The 14,919-nt window shown below is 34.3% G+C and overlaps 1 protein-coding gene and 1 long non-coding RNA gene across 7 annotated transcripts in view; one reads left to right on the forward strand and one right to left on the reverse strand.

Moving 5' to 3' along the window:
- Positions 1-14,919, forward strand: part of LOC112442022 (uncharacterized) — a 53,297-nt gene that overhangs the window by 2,604 nt on the left and 35,774 nt on the right. For both annotated transcript variants that reach the window (XR_003030006.2, XR_003030003.2), the window contains exon 2: positions 12,767-12,886. This is a non-coding gene — a long non-coding RNA (uncharacterized lncRNA). The remainder of the gene's footprint in view (positions 1-12,766; positions 12,887-14,919) is intronic.
- The window catches only part of LARP1B (La ribonucleoprotein 1B), a 139,314-nt gene continuing 132,292 nt past the window's right edge, over positions 7,898-14,919 (reverse strand). For all 5 annotated transcript variants that reach the window (XM_059876269.1, XM_024977583.2, XM_059876271.1 and 2 more), the window contains 3 exons: positions 11,834-11,943; positions 10,989-11,116; positions 7,898-9,890 (listed from right to left, as the gene is read on the reverse strand). In XM_059876269.1, the coding sequence (XP_059732252.1) occupies positions 9,645-9,890; positions 10,989-11,116; positions 11,834-11,943 (484 nt within the window). In that variant the 3' untranslated portion in view covers positions 7,898-9,644. The remainder of the gene's footprint in view (positions 9,891-10,988; positions 11,117-11,833; positions 11,944-14,919) is intronic.

Raw genomic sequence — 14,919 nt, forward strand, 5'->3', positions numbered from 1 at the left:
CTAGGGAGAATTCCTAGGGAGAATCCCTAGGATTCTCCAGGCAAGAACACTGGAGAGGGCTGCCATTTCCTTCTCCAATGCATGAAAGTGAAAAGTGAAAGTGAAGTCGCTCAGTCGTGTCTGACTCATGGACTGCAGCCCACCAGGCTCCTTTGTCCATGGGATTTTCCAGGCAAGAGTACTGGAGTGGGGTGCCATTGCCTTCTCTGACATATATACACTACTGTGTATAAAATAGTTAACCGGGACTTCCCTGGTGGTCCAGTGGTTAAGAATCTGCCTTCCAAAGCAGGGTGCTCAGGTTCAACCCCCAGTCAGGCAACTAAGCTGCCACACTGCAATTACTGAGCCTGAGGGCCACAACTAGAGAGCCCACATTCTGCAGTGAAGATCCCACCTGCTGCAACGAAGACCTGATGCAGCCAAAAATGAATAAAATAGATAACTAACAAGGGCCAACTGTATAGCACAGGGAACTATACTCAATATTATTATGTAATAACATATAAGGCAAAAGAACATATATAATATACATATAACTGCTACTATGCTGTATGCCTGAAACTTATACAATATTGTAAATAAACTATACTTCAATAAAAACATTTTAATGTACACATAGCATAACAGCATTTTGAAAGCTATTGCTAAATCTTCAATCATAGAGCTTTTGTACCCGTTTATACTCCCACCAATGTTGATTAACATTTTTCATAATGTGGTTCTCTTATGACTTTCTATGATCCCTTCCCTAAATGCAAGAACTCTAGTGGTCAGCTGACACCAGGTATTGCATTTGCCCTGTCACCAGGCATGAACTTCCCAGTTTAACAGCCTTCACAGCTTCTGTTCCAGCCATGATGACTAACATTCATCTGCAGAGTCAACAGGTTCACACTGTGATCAGAGGCATTAGGTAAAGGAACTGCCATACTTAACCTCTTGAATTTTCTCAGAGATTTAAAAGATTTATGAAAGAAATAAACACAGGTGGCAGTTGACCTAGTTAACTCTCTGGCATCACTTGGGATCTACTTAAAATAGAAGTCACACACAAGGGAGGAGATTCATAAAGCACATGCTATTTATGATACATATAAAATAATTACACCAACTTAAAAGCAATCTTTTGAGTAACTTTAAAATGTAAGAGCTATTTTAATTGCGTGGTAGGCTAGAATCAACAATGTAAGTTAAAGCAAATTTATGTTTCCTTCTTATTTTTCTTTGACAAACAACCCTGCCATCCTTAATATCCTCTCAAGTAAGGTCCCTTCCAGTGCCATTTTGCATTTAACAGAGCTTCTTCCCTTGCTTCACACTCTAAAATTATCCCTCCTTTCCAAAATAAAATCTTTTCACCCTGTATCCAATAAATTCACTCATATATAAGTGATTTGATAAATTGTTTTTCACCTGGAGTGGCTAATTACATATACATATACAGTGGCTATTACATATACATATATCCATTTTCAGATTACTTTTCATTATAGATTATTACATGATATTGAATATAATCACCTGTGCTATCAAGTAGGTCCTTGTTGTTTATTTATATACAATAGTGTATATAAACTAGATATAAATTCCCAAACTCCTAATTTACCCCTCTTTCCTCATTAAGATTCTTAATAGCAAGAGCAGGTTAGTACCAAATGTTGTTTAGTTGCTCAATCCTATCTGACTCTTTGCAACCCCATGGACTGTAGCCCACCAGGCTCCTCCTCCATCCATGGAATTTTTACATGTATTTTCATTTAAATACTAGAGGAGAATAAGCAAAGATGGATTAACCTAACTTGCCCAGTGATTCAGCAGAATCAGAATTTGGATGCAGAGCTACATAACTCCAGAGTCTGCACTTTCCCCTCCTCCCATCAGTGTGCAAACATTTTTCCTTGAAAACCTTGTCTAAGATAATTTTCATAAATGTATGTATCCCTCACAAATTTTAAGTTGTTTAAAATTTTTCATTTTAATAGCTGCAAAGGTCATAACTTTCAGCATATTATAACTACAGTCTGACAAAGTTATAAATATCACTTTTTTTTCAGGCACTATTTTTTAAAAAACGCATAGTATCATTTTTCACTCTTTAAAATCACTTTCAAAAATCAGCAAAGGAACGCCCTGGGGAGTGTAGATGGGAGGGGAAGGCCCGCAGATTCAGCCCCGGTGGAGGGTGCGACACCACAGGGCAGTGACTGTAAATATCACTTTTTAAGTGAAGTCAACGAAACCCAAATATAATATTTAAATCCATTTTCAAAAAGTGTGTAAACAAGCTCTTCTTTAACATTTAGAAAACTTATACATTTCTCTTTTCTCCTTGAACTTGTATTTCCATTCCATTTTCTCCAGATTTTTATCCTAGTACATTTTAGTGTTTGAATGTCTTATTGAACATCAGATATTTATCTACAACAAAAATAAGTATACAATTAAAATTTTTTATTTTCTTCTGACCATAAGTGGCTGTAATTGACAAAAAAATTTTTTTCTTCTGTATTGGAGTCATTATTACAAATAATAATACATAATGACTGAGACAATATATATATACACATTTTGGTAATTATTATACATAGGTAGTAAACTTTTCATTATCAGTAAAGATAATACTAACTACTGTAACTCCAAGCTCTTGATGGCTTAATATAATAGAAGACTATTTTTTGATAATATAGAGTCTCATAGTGCAGATACGGACATGGGTTCCTCCATTTGGAGGCTCTGCTATCTTGAACATGTGGCTTCCACACAGTCAAAAAAGGAAAGATTGAGCATGGAGATGGCACTTAGGCAGGTCTTAAAGTAGTGCCCCTGACCTCCTCTGCCTTTCAGTATCCAGAACCAGTTATACTGGCAAGTCTAAAGCAGAAGGAGAATGAACATGCAGTGTGACCAGGGGAAGGAGAAATGAACTGGATAAATAACTTGACAATCCCCACCACAAGTTTTATGGTAAATGCTTATCGTCAGAAGAATCATGATCTAACATTTAATGAAATTTAATGAAAGAGAAGTTTTTTGTCTGCTAAAAACAAATCTGCTTGGCAGCTATTTTTAAAATGATGTAGCTTATAAATAGGAAGTGGAAAATTGTAAACATTTTATCAGGTGAAATTAGATGAGGACTGACAGTAATTATAGTATATATTTTGTATGATTTGGTAAAAACATGTTCTAACTCTCATTAATAACACATTGAACACCAACCAAAATTACACACAAAACCTTCTGTTACCCTTAACAGAAGTATTTATAAAGCAGAGAAATTCAGCAAGTCTTATGAGTTTATGAGAGCCCAACAAATCATTAGATTTCAACCTTCATGTGGCCCGTGATGGCCTTCACATCTAGAGTAATATTTTGGATGGGTAAGGGCAATGGCTTTCTTTTATAACATGGGAAAAAAGACTACTAGGAACTCAAGCATATTATTGGATAAGTCAATTTTAGTAAAGAGTACTCATGTAACCTGAGAATCTGGACACTGATTTCTTTAAAATGATCTATGCCTATGTAAACCCCTCCGCAAGGATTTATGTTCTCCTGGGCATACCAACAACTTGAGAACCACTACATTACACCATAGTTTCTAGATGACCCAACACAATCTCTAAAAGTGTGTTTTTAACAAACTTGTGAGATATTTCGATGCCTCCCTTGGCTCTTACACTGTATACTCTGCCTCTTACAAAAGAAAGTAAGTGGCAATGAATGGCAGTGTGGCAGTCACTGGAGTGTGCCTGAGTCTGGGAGAGGCATGGGCCATGGAAAGGCAGATTCTCATGTCTTGTTCAGGGACTGGATATTTATGATGAGGCAGAAATAACAGATTGTGGTAAGGTTGGGAAAACACAATGAGCAAAACTGTTAACTGAATAAAAAAAAAAAAAAAGAGGCAATAACTAAAAGTGAGACATTACCATAATCAAATCCATGACATGGTGACTGCTTCACAGAATTCCTACCCTTGTCAGTTGTTCAGAGTCAGCAGAAGTTTAGCAGCATCTAATGATGCTAAAGCTGAAACTCCAGTACTTTGGCCACTTCATGCGAAGAGTTGACTCATTGGAAAAGACTCTGATGCTGGGAAGGATTGGGGGAAGGAGGAAAAGGGGACGACAGAGGATGAGATGGCTGGATGGCCTCACCGACTCGATGGACGTGAGTTTGAGTGAACTCCGGGAGTTGGTGATGGACAGGGAAGCTTGGCATGCTGCGATTTATGGGGTCGCAAAGAGTCAGACACGACTGAGCGACTGAACTGAACTGAATTGAAGCACCCTACTTCTCATGTGGAGGTGAGAAGGGCAGAAAAGTATTCATATGTTATTATCCTAGGACAACAAAACAATGTCAAGGAATCTCACTTTTTCCTACTGACTAAAATGTTTTAAATAAATTAATTTCCCATGAAGATTTAAAATTAAATTCACTGTTTACTGGAGAAAGTATCTTTACAAATGTGAAGATAACCAGTCCAGCTCTTAATCCTAATAATAGCTAATGTTACTGAGTGCTTATTGCAAGTCAGTCACTGTATTAAATGCTTTACATTTAATCTTTATAACACTATGAGGTAAGTGCAATTTTGTAGATGAAGGACTGTAACTTAATGAGGGGAGCCAGGATTCATATTTCTAACAAATAAGTTGTTTCTAGAGAAGTGGTTATTAAACTTATTTGGGATCATAAATCCTCACAGAAATCTGATAAAAGCTATGCATTATTACCCCCAAAAGTATGTAAAATCCTGCGTATGAAGTTTTGGGGTCTCACAGACCTTCCCTCTCAAAGCCCTTCTATTGACTCATTAAAAGTCAGTCTCAGATTATACTCAAGGACACTCAACTAGAAACTAGAAAATTTTAACATTAAAAAATTACAGTAGTATGATTATGTTCATGCTGTAATGAAGGTCTCACATACCTTAAAATACCCTGAGAAAGGTACTCAGTTTTGTAGACCTGACATATCACCTGGAAGAAATGAAATCAACACAAAAAACAGCACATTCTGATTTTTTAAAATCTGAAGCAAATGTGTATAGTGTATTGGCAGAAACCATTCTATTAACCAAATCATGTCTTTAATTGGACAAGTTAAAAGCAAGCTAATTCCCTGGAGAAGGACTTGGCAACTCATTCCAGTATTCTTGCCTGGGGAAATCCCATGAACAGAGGACAGAGGAGCCTAGCAGGCTAAGTCCATGGAGTCACACTACCAGCATGCAAAACAAGATGAAATATTAACAAAAACTGGAAAATAAAAATTATTTTAAAAATTAAAAAAGGCTCATTGTAAAGAATTCAGAAAATTTTTTAAAAAGTATATGTTTTAAAGCCAGAGGTGCTTCCTGTTAATTAACCATATGGCATATTTCCTTCAAGCTTCTTAAAAATTAGAACACTTATTTCTAAATAGTATAGGATCTTGTATCTGTAGTTGACAATAATAACTCTAATGTAATGCAAAATTTCTAATCATATTCTGAATAAAATGTTTACTTTTTTTTAAATCTTACCTAATTCTAGGAAAATATTGAAACACATGAATGATATTGTCATTAACCATGACTCATTTAATATAATTATTCCACTAGACCACTAGTTACTACAGAAGATGCCCAAGATAAAACAACATTAGTCTTAACCACAAGAATCTAATCTTGATTTTATAATAATTAAGAATCACAGCATTTTGAGTTTTAGAGTCAGGGTTCATATGTTTCAATATTTCAGGCTATTAAAGAACAGTCTGGTTAAAATGAAGAGCTTGAAGTCTAGGCCAGACTACTTGAGTTCAAATTCTTGCTCTGCCATTCAACTAACTGCATGATAACTTTTAGTTCAAGTCATAAAAGTACCACCTAGTTTTAAGTTTCTCGTGTTTCAGGAAGGATTTAACTACATAGCTTAGGTTAGCTAGACAAATTAAACAGATACATCTTACAATTTTCTTGCTTTGTTTACATCTCAAGAGTTAATCACAAATAATGCTAATGAAGTACTACAAATTTTTAAATGAAATGACCAAAAAACCCAAAGCATTTTTATCTTTAATCATATGCAAACCTTAATTTATCTGTATTTATTTACTAATAACTAAGCAGTTTGACATTGCTGTAACAAGGTAATCATAAGTTGTTAACATGTGACTATTAGGAATGCAAGAGTAATTGATATAATTACATGTTACCACAAGATGGAGTAAGAGTGGAGTGAGAGTTATACACACACACACACAATCACAAGATGGAGTAAGAGTGGAGTGAGAGTTACACACACACACACACACACACACACACACACCTGTCAAAAGACTTACAGATCTGACTTATTCCATTCTGCCATCTAGTGGTGATAAAATTAGGTATTACTCTCTTAGATCAGTCTCCTATATAATAAAATAAAAGCAGCTTCATAAGAGCTAAGAAATTAGGTGAAAGATATGATTAAGCACAGAAAGGAAAGCGGTAATATCATTTAGTATAATGGCAAGAGGAAGCATCAGAGAATGTTAGTATGAAGTCCCAATCTGTCAAAAACAAGTTTAAAAAATAAAATCTGTTTAGAAACTAAAATGATATCTATGTTAACACATAACTTTCTTATTTAATTCCTTTTAGTATAAAGAATTCCAAAGATGGTTTCAACCATCCCTTTAAAAGGACAAGTAATTTAAACATTTTAATGTTGCCTTTTTTATTTAATAAAATTGAAAATTACAAAATCACAAGGATGGAAGCATCTAAGGTCTCTAGTGCTGTGCTGTGCTGTGCTTAGTCGCTCAGTTGTGTCCAACTCTTTGCAATCCCACAGACTATGGTCCGCCAGGCTCCTTTGTCCATGGGAATTCTCCAGGTAAGAATACTGGAGTGGGTTGCCATACCCTCCTCCAGGAGATCTTCCCAACCCAGGGATGGAACCCAGGTCTCTAAGGTGGATTCTTTACCATCTGAGCCACCAGGAAAGCTCTCTAGGAACTTATATAAATTTTAAGTAGGACTATTTAGATTTATAGTCAATAATGTTTTTCTTTTCATTGAATAACAATGCTTTTATTTGCTTAAGTTTCACATTTGGCTTTAAGTGGTATAATTTTTTAAACTTTTACCAAAAAAATGTACATACTATGTCAAATATACACAAACAAAATTAGAAAGCAAAGGATTAATAGTCTTGCTAAGTAAAAAAGCTCTATAAATTAATCAAAAAAGATAATCATGCTAAAAGGAAAACATAAAAGATATGACCAAGCCATCTACAAATATTATAATAAACAATAAAATTATCAGTCATTAGTAACTTGATTAAAATGATGACCTTAATAATGACATTAAAATAATATTTTTTGCTTCTCAATCTATCAAAGAAAAGATTTATAATAACCAGTGTTGGTAAGGACGTAGAAAAGCACATGCTATTAGTAAAAGGGTAAACTTTACAACCATTCTAGAGTATGTTAATTGGGAATATATTTTCACTTAGAACTTCAACTTCTAGGAATTTATGTTAGGCAGTAACTCCAAGTTTACGCACAGATTTATCTGTAAGGATATTATCAATTAAACTGTTGTTTGTAACAGCCCAAACCTGACCACAGACAAAATTTCAACCATATGTGATTTAGCTAAATAAACTATGACACATCCACATGCTACAATACTATATAACTTGTAAAAGTCATGGTGTAGAAATATTAATAACCAGAAAATGCTTACCTCTACAAGTAAAAGCAGGTGATAATGCTGTATGTATAGCATGATACTGATTTTGTTTTTTCCTTTTTTAAAAAAGTACTTTATTTTCATCTTTGTGCTTTCTAAATTTCCCAATGTACATGTATTGTTTTTATAATCAAAATAATATGATAAAACTACTAATTTATTACACATCACAAAACTCTTGATTATTGTATTTTTACATAAAATATACAATTTTCATATACAAATTTCAAATATACATTTGCATATTTAGGTGAGTGGAAGTAATCTTAACGTTAAATACAGGTTTCAGATGTAAATGTTCAACACAAAAAGGGTATTGAGAAAGATTTTTAGATCAATTCAAGAGAGCACTCAAAGCTAATAAGCATGGTTTGGAAAGTCCTCACTGAAAAGCCAGAACTACATATGCATGTAAGAAAACATTTTAAAATGTATTATCTAAATCTATTTGTTTTACTTTTGATTCTGTTCCCAAGATCTAAGTAGATTTTCTGAATATTCAAATTTGACAGTTTCTTAGAAGTAATATATCAAGATGACTTCCCAAATATTAAATATTAAACAACTACAGATTATTGCTTATTCATGGGAAATAAAGTAATGAAAATCTCTTATTTATTAAAGGCTAGTCCATTTATCCAAAGAAAATATGTATTTCAATGTTGTCATTCTATAACGACAAGACATCAAAGAGAAAATAATAAATTAATTTAGTATCTTAAATTAGTTGCTTATTCCCAATACAGGAAAATATATGTTAAATAAAAATGGATATAAGTTTAACACTAAAACTTCATTCACAAAATACAATGGCCTTCTAATAGAATTTGAAAATTACAGCTTTTCAACTATATTCTAAACAAAAATAATTAAAATTCAATTCAAATAATTTAGAATAATTGCTTTATTTTAATTCCCACAAAAACTAAAACTATCATTTACATCAGTTGCAACAGTAATAAAAATTAGAAGTAAATTTGTTTTTGAAAACACTTATAAGCATAAAACAAAACTAAAAGACACAAAAAAGGAAAAACTAGGTATTCCTTTTAAACTGAGGATAATCTGACTACTTGTGACATACAGACCTGCAGATGTACAAAGAACAAATGCATTCAAAACAGTGCAAGATTTAATTAACTTAGGACAGTATTCCAACCAATCCCAACTCCAATTTCAATTACTTGTGCAGGTTTATATAGTCACAAAAAGTAAATCCATCCTAATATATAATTGACTGATGTCAATTCAGAACACTCCACATCAACACAACAGTAACTATGGAAGTCATGAAGTATGACTTGGTGGGGGAGGGGAAGCAAAACCCAACATTCAAGGTACATATACTTCAATATAACTGCAATATATCTCTACTTTTGTAAAAAAAAAAAAAAAATTTTTTTAAACCATACATCTAAAAGAAAAGCAATTGTGGTATTTCACATTCTTTTTCTGAATTAAAAAAAATATATACATAATCTTCCTTTGTTTTTGATAAGTTCAAATATGAATTGATAATGGGGTAATTGGATTCTTTAAGAGCTCTACAGAAGAGATGAATACAACATACTATATCTTCTTTAAGAAGTATGAGCTGTAATGTTAGGCATTCCTTGTGATGTTTTTATATATATTTAAGGAAGGCTGTTCTTGTAAACAATAGCTTTGAAAAAGAAATACTGAGACTAAAATATATTACTAGAGTATCTCTATAAAAGGTTACCAAAACTATCCTTGGTGAAATCAAGGCAACATTTTTAGAATTTATCCTGCTAGAAAAAAATGCTACCATTTTTCTTCCTTCTTCTTTTTTCTGATTATCACAATTAAACATCAGAAGATTTTCCCAAATAAATACTGATGTAAATGTTGATTTCAAGGGTAAACAACTTTTGTTAAGAGTCTATTTCTCAGGCAGTTCACCATTTGTTGGGACTGAGGCAGCATTGTTCTGGTGTGAATTGTCACTGGACTCCTGTGAAGTGTTCCTTCTGGGAGAATTTATTGGAACCTGAAGCTGATTAGCAGGTGTAGGCTTAGCAGCACTTGGTGGCTTTGTAGAGGAATTAGATGGAAGTCTATGACGATTACTCTCCTCACCAGAAGTAGATGAATGTCTTTTTCTTCCAAACTCCTCACCAATAGGGGGCTGCAAATTATGAAAGACAACATAGTGATGATTTTACTATTTTTTTCTCCCTTCAAAATCTAAGGTCAGAATTTTTCAACAGAGGGAAACTTTAGATTTTATTAGTACAAGGAAAATGTAACAGAAATTTAAGGTATTAAACTTAAATTTCCTTCCTATCAGTTAATTCTTTCATTCAACACATGTTTATTAAGCTTCTCCTATGTTTTAGGGCTTGAACTATATGGTAGAGCATAAACATACACTGGGTTCCATAACTCTGGGAAAACGTTTCAGAGAGGCTATTTTTGTTCTTTATGCAACTTTCATCAAGTGCAAAGCATTTATAACTCTAATCTTTTCCTCCTCCAAACTTCTACTGTATTTAAAAGCAGAGGTCTGAATTCTTGAACACTCTTCAGACAGGGCAAAAGTCACTATAATATTATAAAGCAAGGACATCTTTGTGACAGAACTGGCTGGACCACTCTGGAAACACAGCTCTGTAATTCCAGAGATGTCGGTACTTCTGTTAACTGCACCCCTGGACTATCAAATCTATTTACACAAAACTGTAAGACAAACAAATTATAGTACCTAGTTTACCTTTCACCTCTCTCTTTTCTGCTCCTTTTGATTCTTCTTTCCTTGTTTCTCTTTTCTCTTCTTTCCCCTTTTCCTTTATCTTATGCTCATTCCATTCTCTTTAAAAAATGTTTCCTTTTCCTCTTGAAATCAAATTGGTTAAAGTGACTGACAACTCCACTGTGGTTATATAAGATATTAACATTTAGGGACTGTGGGTAAACTGAGTATATGGGAATTCTCTATACTATTTTTGCACCTGTTTTGTTTTTTTCTTCCCTTTTTGGCCTCATGGTATGTGGGATCTTAGTTTCCTGACCCAGGATCAAACCTGTGCTAATCACTGGATTACCAGGGAAGTCCCATTTTTGCACCTATTTTAAAGTTTGATTTCAAAACTAGAAAGTTGAATTTTCAAAATGAAAGTTAAAAAATAAAAACTATAAAATTAAAGTTAAGAAAGTCACTGATAAGCCCAAATAGCTCAAATGTAAGAGTAGTAAAAATAATACAGTGAAAGAATTTAAAACTTACATCAACACGGAAGTCTTCCAGCTTCTTAAAGCTACAGAGGTATTCCTGAAGTTTGGGGTCAATAGATTGTGTTTTAGATTGAGAATATTTTAGATAAGCCCAAAACTTTTCTAATCCATACAGCTGACCTAGTAACAAAAAATATATACAATAAAATATACAGAATCCTTAAAAAATGATTCATATTGACTATGTCTTACCAGCATTAAGCCATGTCTTCTAATATACACTTTATTTAGATCTTGAGGCTAACACTGTAATGAATAATGGCAGCTAACATTTATTAAGCATTTGCTATATAACAGGTATTATTTAAGTGGTTTATTGTATATTAAACTAATTTGACCTATACACCACCCTGTTATATAGGTGCTCTTGTGTAAATATTACTGATGAGTCAACTGAGTTAAGCAAGTTAAACAAGGTTAAATTAAGCAACTTAACCATGGCCACAGAGCTACTAAGGGGTGGAAATGGAATTCAGACTCTAGCCCAGAGCCTGTATTGTTACCCACTATACTATTTCACCTTTCCGAGCACACTTACTCATATTACATAGAATTTTCACATAATGGAAGGAACATCAGTGAGTAGTCATGTAAGTCAAAGGAATAATGACAAAATGCAAATCCATAAAGAAACTCTTGGGAGTGATTATTTTCCAACATCTCACATGAAAAACCTTCTTACATATGGTGTTCCATCCTTTATAACAAATCATAATAGTGGCCTGAAAGTCATATTAGTCTGTCCCCCACCCCTCAAAAAAGGATACAATCTCCCTATTTATTGACAGATTCATATTTACAATTTTCAAATTGAATAAAGTGTTGTTTTGTTCTTACCAGATTCGTAGTCTTTCTTGGTTTCTTCTTGGAAATCCTTAAAAATTTCGTGTCTGAATTTTTTTTCCAGTCCATAACTATAAAACCTGAACAGACATTCTAATCCATACCTGTGTAGGGGGAAATGGTTTATAATAAAATTTTCGCTACAACAATGCAAATAATTATACTTAACAGCACTGACATAAGCAAACATGGCACAAATAATCCCAAACAAGAATGTTTAAATGTATGTAGTTTTTTAATCCACGTCTGGTTTTCCTATTTTTGTTGACTCAGGCACAGTATCTCCTGGAGGTATACTAGAGATGTGCAAAATAAGAGGCAGCCCATGAACAACTAGAGCATGGCTTCTTTGAACAGACAGAGGATCTCTTCCTGTTATTTCTGAAGAACTCCTTGGTATTTCAAAAGATTTAGTGACAAATTGGCAGTTTTAGATTTTTTCCCAACCAAGGCTTTCAATGGTGCTTTAGTACATGGTATTGAATGCTCTTGAACATAATCTCTACTCTAGGAAAATAAAGACCATACTCTTGGGTCACAGACCCTAGGTGTGGTTGACCCAATCAACTATAAAGTGAAGTGAAGTTGCTCAGTTGTGTCCGACTCTTTGCAATCCCATGTAGCCCACCAGGTTCTATTGTCTATGGAATTTTCCAGGGAACAGTACTGGAGTGGGCTGCCATTTCCTTCTCCAGTGGATCTTCCCAACCCACAGATGGAACCCAGGTCTCCCACATTGCAGGCAGACTACTTTACCATCTGAGCCACCAGGGAAGCCCCAACTATAAAGGGACAAACCTAATTAAAACTGTCTTCTAAGAGAGCCTTCCTGTTTATAAAGCACATTAAATAAAAGATAATTTGCCAAAAGAATTGTATCACTGCATAAATCAGAAAGTAAATTTCTTTCTTCTCACAACCACCTAGAGAACCTGAGACAAGTTTTGGACAGTGGATCAAGAAACTACGTGGGCTCAACCTGCAACTAACGGGGATGAGCAGAATCCATGAGAGTGGACACGGAGAAGTCGATGGACAACAGTAAAGGTGCCATCTAGCTCATTCAACTAAAACATGCTACAATTTAAAAAACTTCCTCACTTAGAATCTCTAAATCATTCTGGGCACCTCAGTGGAGGAGAGGCAACATTTCTTTATTCCTGGTAACATAACACTGCCTAGCCATTATTCACAAGAGGACGTGTGTATGCATATGTCTTTTGTAACCAGCTTATTTAAAATGGAGTGATGGTCTGCCTGGAAGAATAAACAAATTTCTTGGCAAGGTGCCAAGAGAAATGTGGACTTACCAACCACACTAACCTGAGTCCTTTCCTTTGGTAACCATAAATGATGCTTTTCCTTAAGTTTGTCTGACTGAGGACTCACGAAACAACAGTTAAGAATGAAAAACCTATCTTAAAACTCTTCTTATGGGATCATATTATATTGATACCAGTGGTCCTCACCTTGACTACATATATGGACCACTGAGGGAACTTTTTAAAAAATGCAGGCTCCACTCCAAACCAATGAAATCATAATCTCTTGGGATGAAGCCAAGGCTTCTTTCTTTATGGAAAGCAGAATTGAGAAAATTTAGGTTATACTGAGTGAATGATATTTTAGAGGAATATTAGGATTCTTGGAGAAGGCAATGGCATCCCACTCCAGTACTCTTGCCTGGAAAATCCAATGGACGGAGGAACCTGGTGGGCTGCAGTCCATGGGGTCGCTAAGAGTCGGATACAACTGAGCGACTTCACTTTCACTTTTCACTTTCATGCATTGGAGAAGGAAATGGCAACCCACTCCAGTGTTCTTGCCTGGAGAATCCCAGGGACGGTGGAGCCTGGTGGGCTGCCGTCTATGGGGTCGCACAGAGTCAGACACAACCGAAGTGACTTAGCAGTAGCAGCAGTAGGATTCTTAGATTACTGGTAAAGGACAACTGACTACTACAATCTCTGGATTTCCAGTTTTTTAGAAAACTAATTCCAAAGATCAAAAGCATGACATTAATACTACAACTCAAATATGTAGCATAACTGCTGGAGGAAAGAGAAGAGGCATAGGACCAGCCTCTCAGCTGTCATTTATTCACTGAGCCATCACTGTGAGACAGCTTAGATGAGTGGAAAACATAAAAGTTGAGAACCAGAAAGAACTATATTTGAATTCTAGTTTATAATCATATCTCTAAAAATGAGGGTAATAATATCCTACTTTTCAATGTCAGATAATATTTGTAAAGCACTAAAAAACCAGACCTGGCACATTGCAGATATCTATGAAACGTTGTTTCTCTCCTTCCTTCTTGAAATCCTCTTATGCTAATGTTAGTTAATGGATATATTTAGTATTGGTCTTCTTTCTAATAAGAATAATCACTTATTGAGCATATCAGGCAATATGTTAAGCCCTTTAAATGTTGTGTTTTCTTTTTTAAATCTTCACAATAACCCTACGAGGGTATCTACCATAGTTTCCCCCACTTTATAGATAAAGAACCTAAAGCTTACTGGGATTATAACTTGCCAAGGTCACAGTAAGTTAATGGGTTTGATTTGAAAGCCTTCAGGTGCTTAACCATTGAGCTATACTTGCTAAGGAATAGCTAATCCAGTCTCATCATGAACACTGCAGAAATAGATAAAATTATAACACTGTTTTAAAAATCTATATACAGGATAGCACAGGAACAAAGAAGGAGAGTTGCCAACCTATACTTGGATAGAAAAGTTATTAGAAAGTCCTGAGGAACAAATAAAAATTGTTTGCATAAGTACCAAAATATGATGACACTAATTATAACAAAAGCTTTAAAACTTAGTTCTAACAATAAGAAAAATATTTTACCTTGTGACAGTCAATACAACACATATTTGTATACATAAAAACATACATAAGTTTTGAAAATAATTTTAAAATTTGCATTTATCTATGAATTGTAAAACATATTAACTTCACTATCATCAGTGAAGTCTCATATTTTCTATGTAAAATAAAAATTATTTATTTATATGGCAGTACTTGGGTGCATCTCAAAAATGACGGAATGATCTCTGTTCATTTCCAAG

Source organism: Bos taurus, chromosome 17 (genome assembly GCF_002263795.3).
Source record: "Bos taurus isolate L1 Dominette 01449 registration number 42190680 breed Hereford chromosome 17, ARS-UCD2.0, whole genome shotgun sequence".
Lineage (NCBI taxonomy): Eukaryota > Metazoa > Chordata > Mammalia > Artiodactyla > Bovidae > Bos > Bos taurus.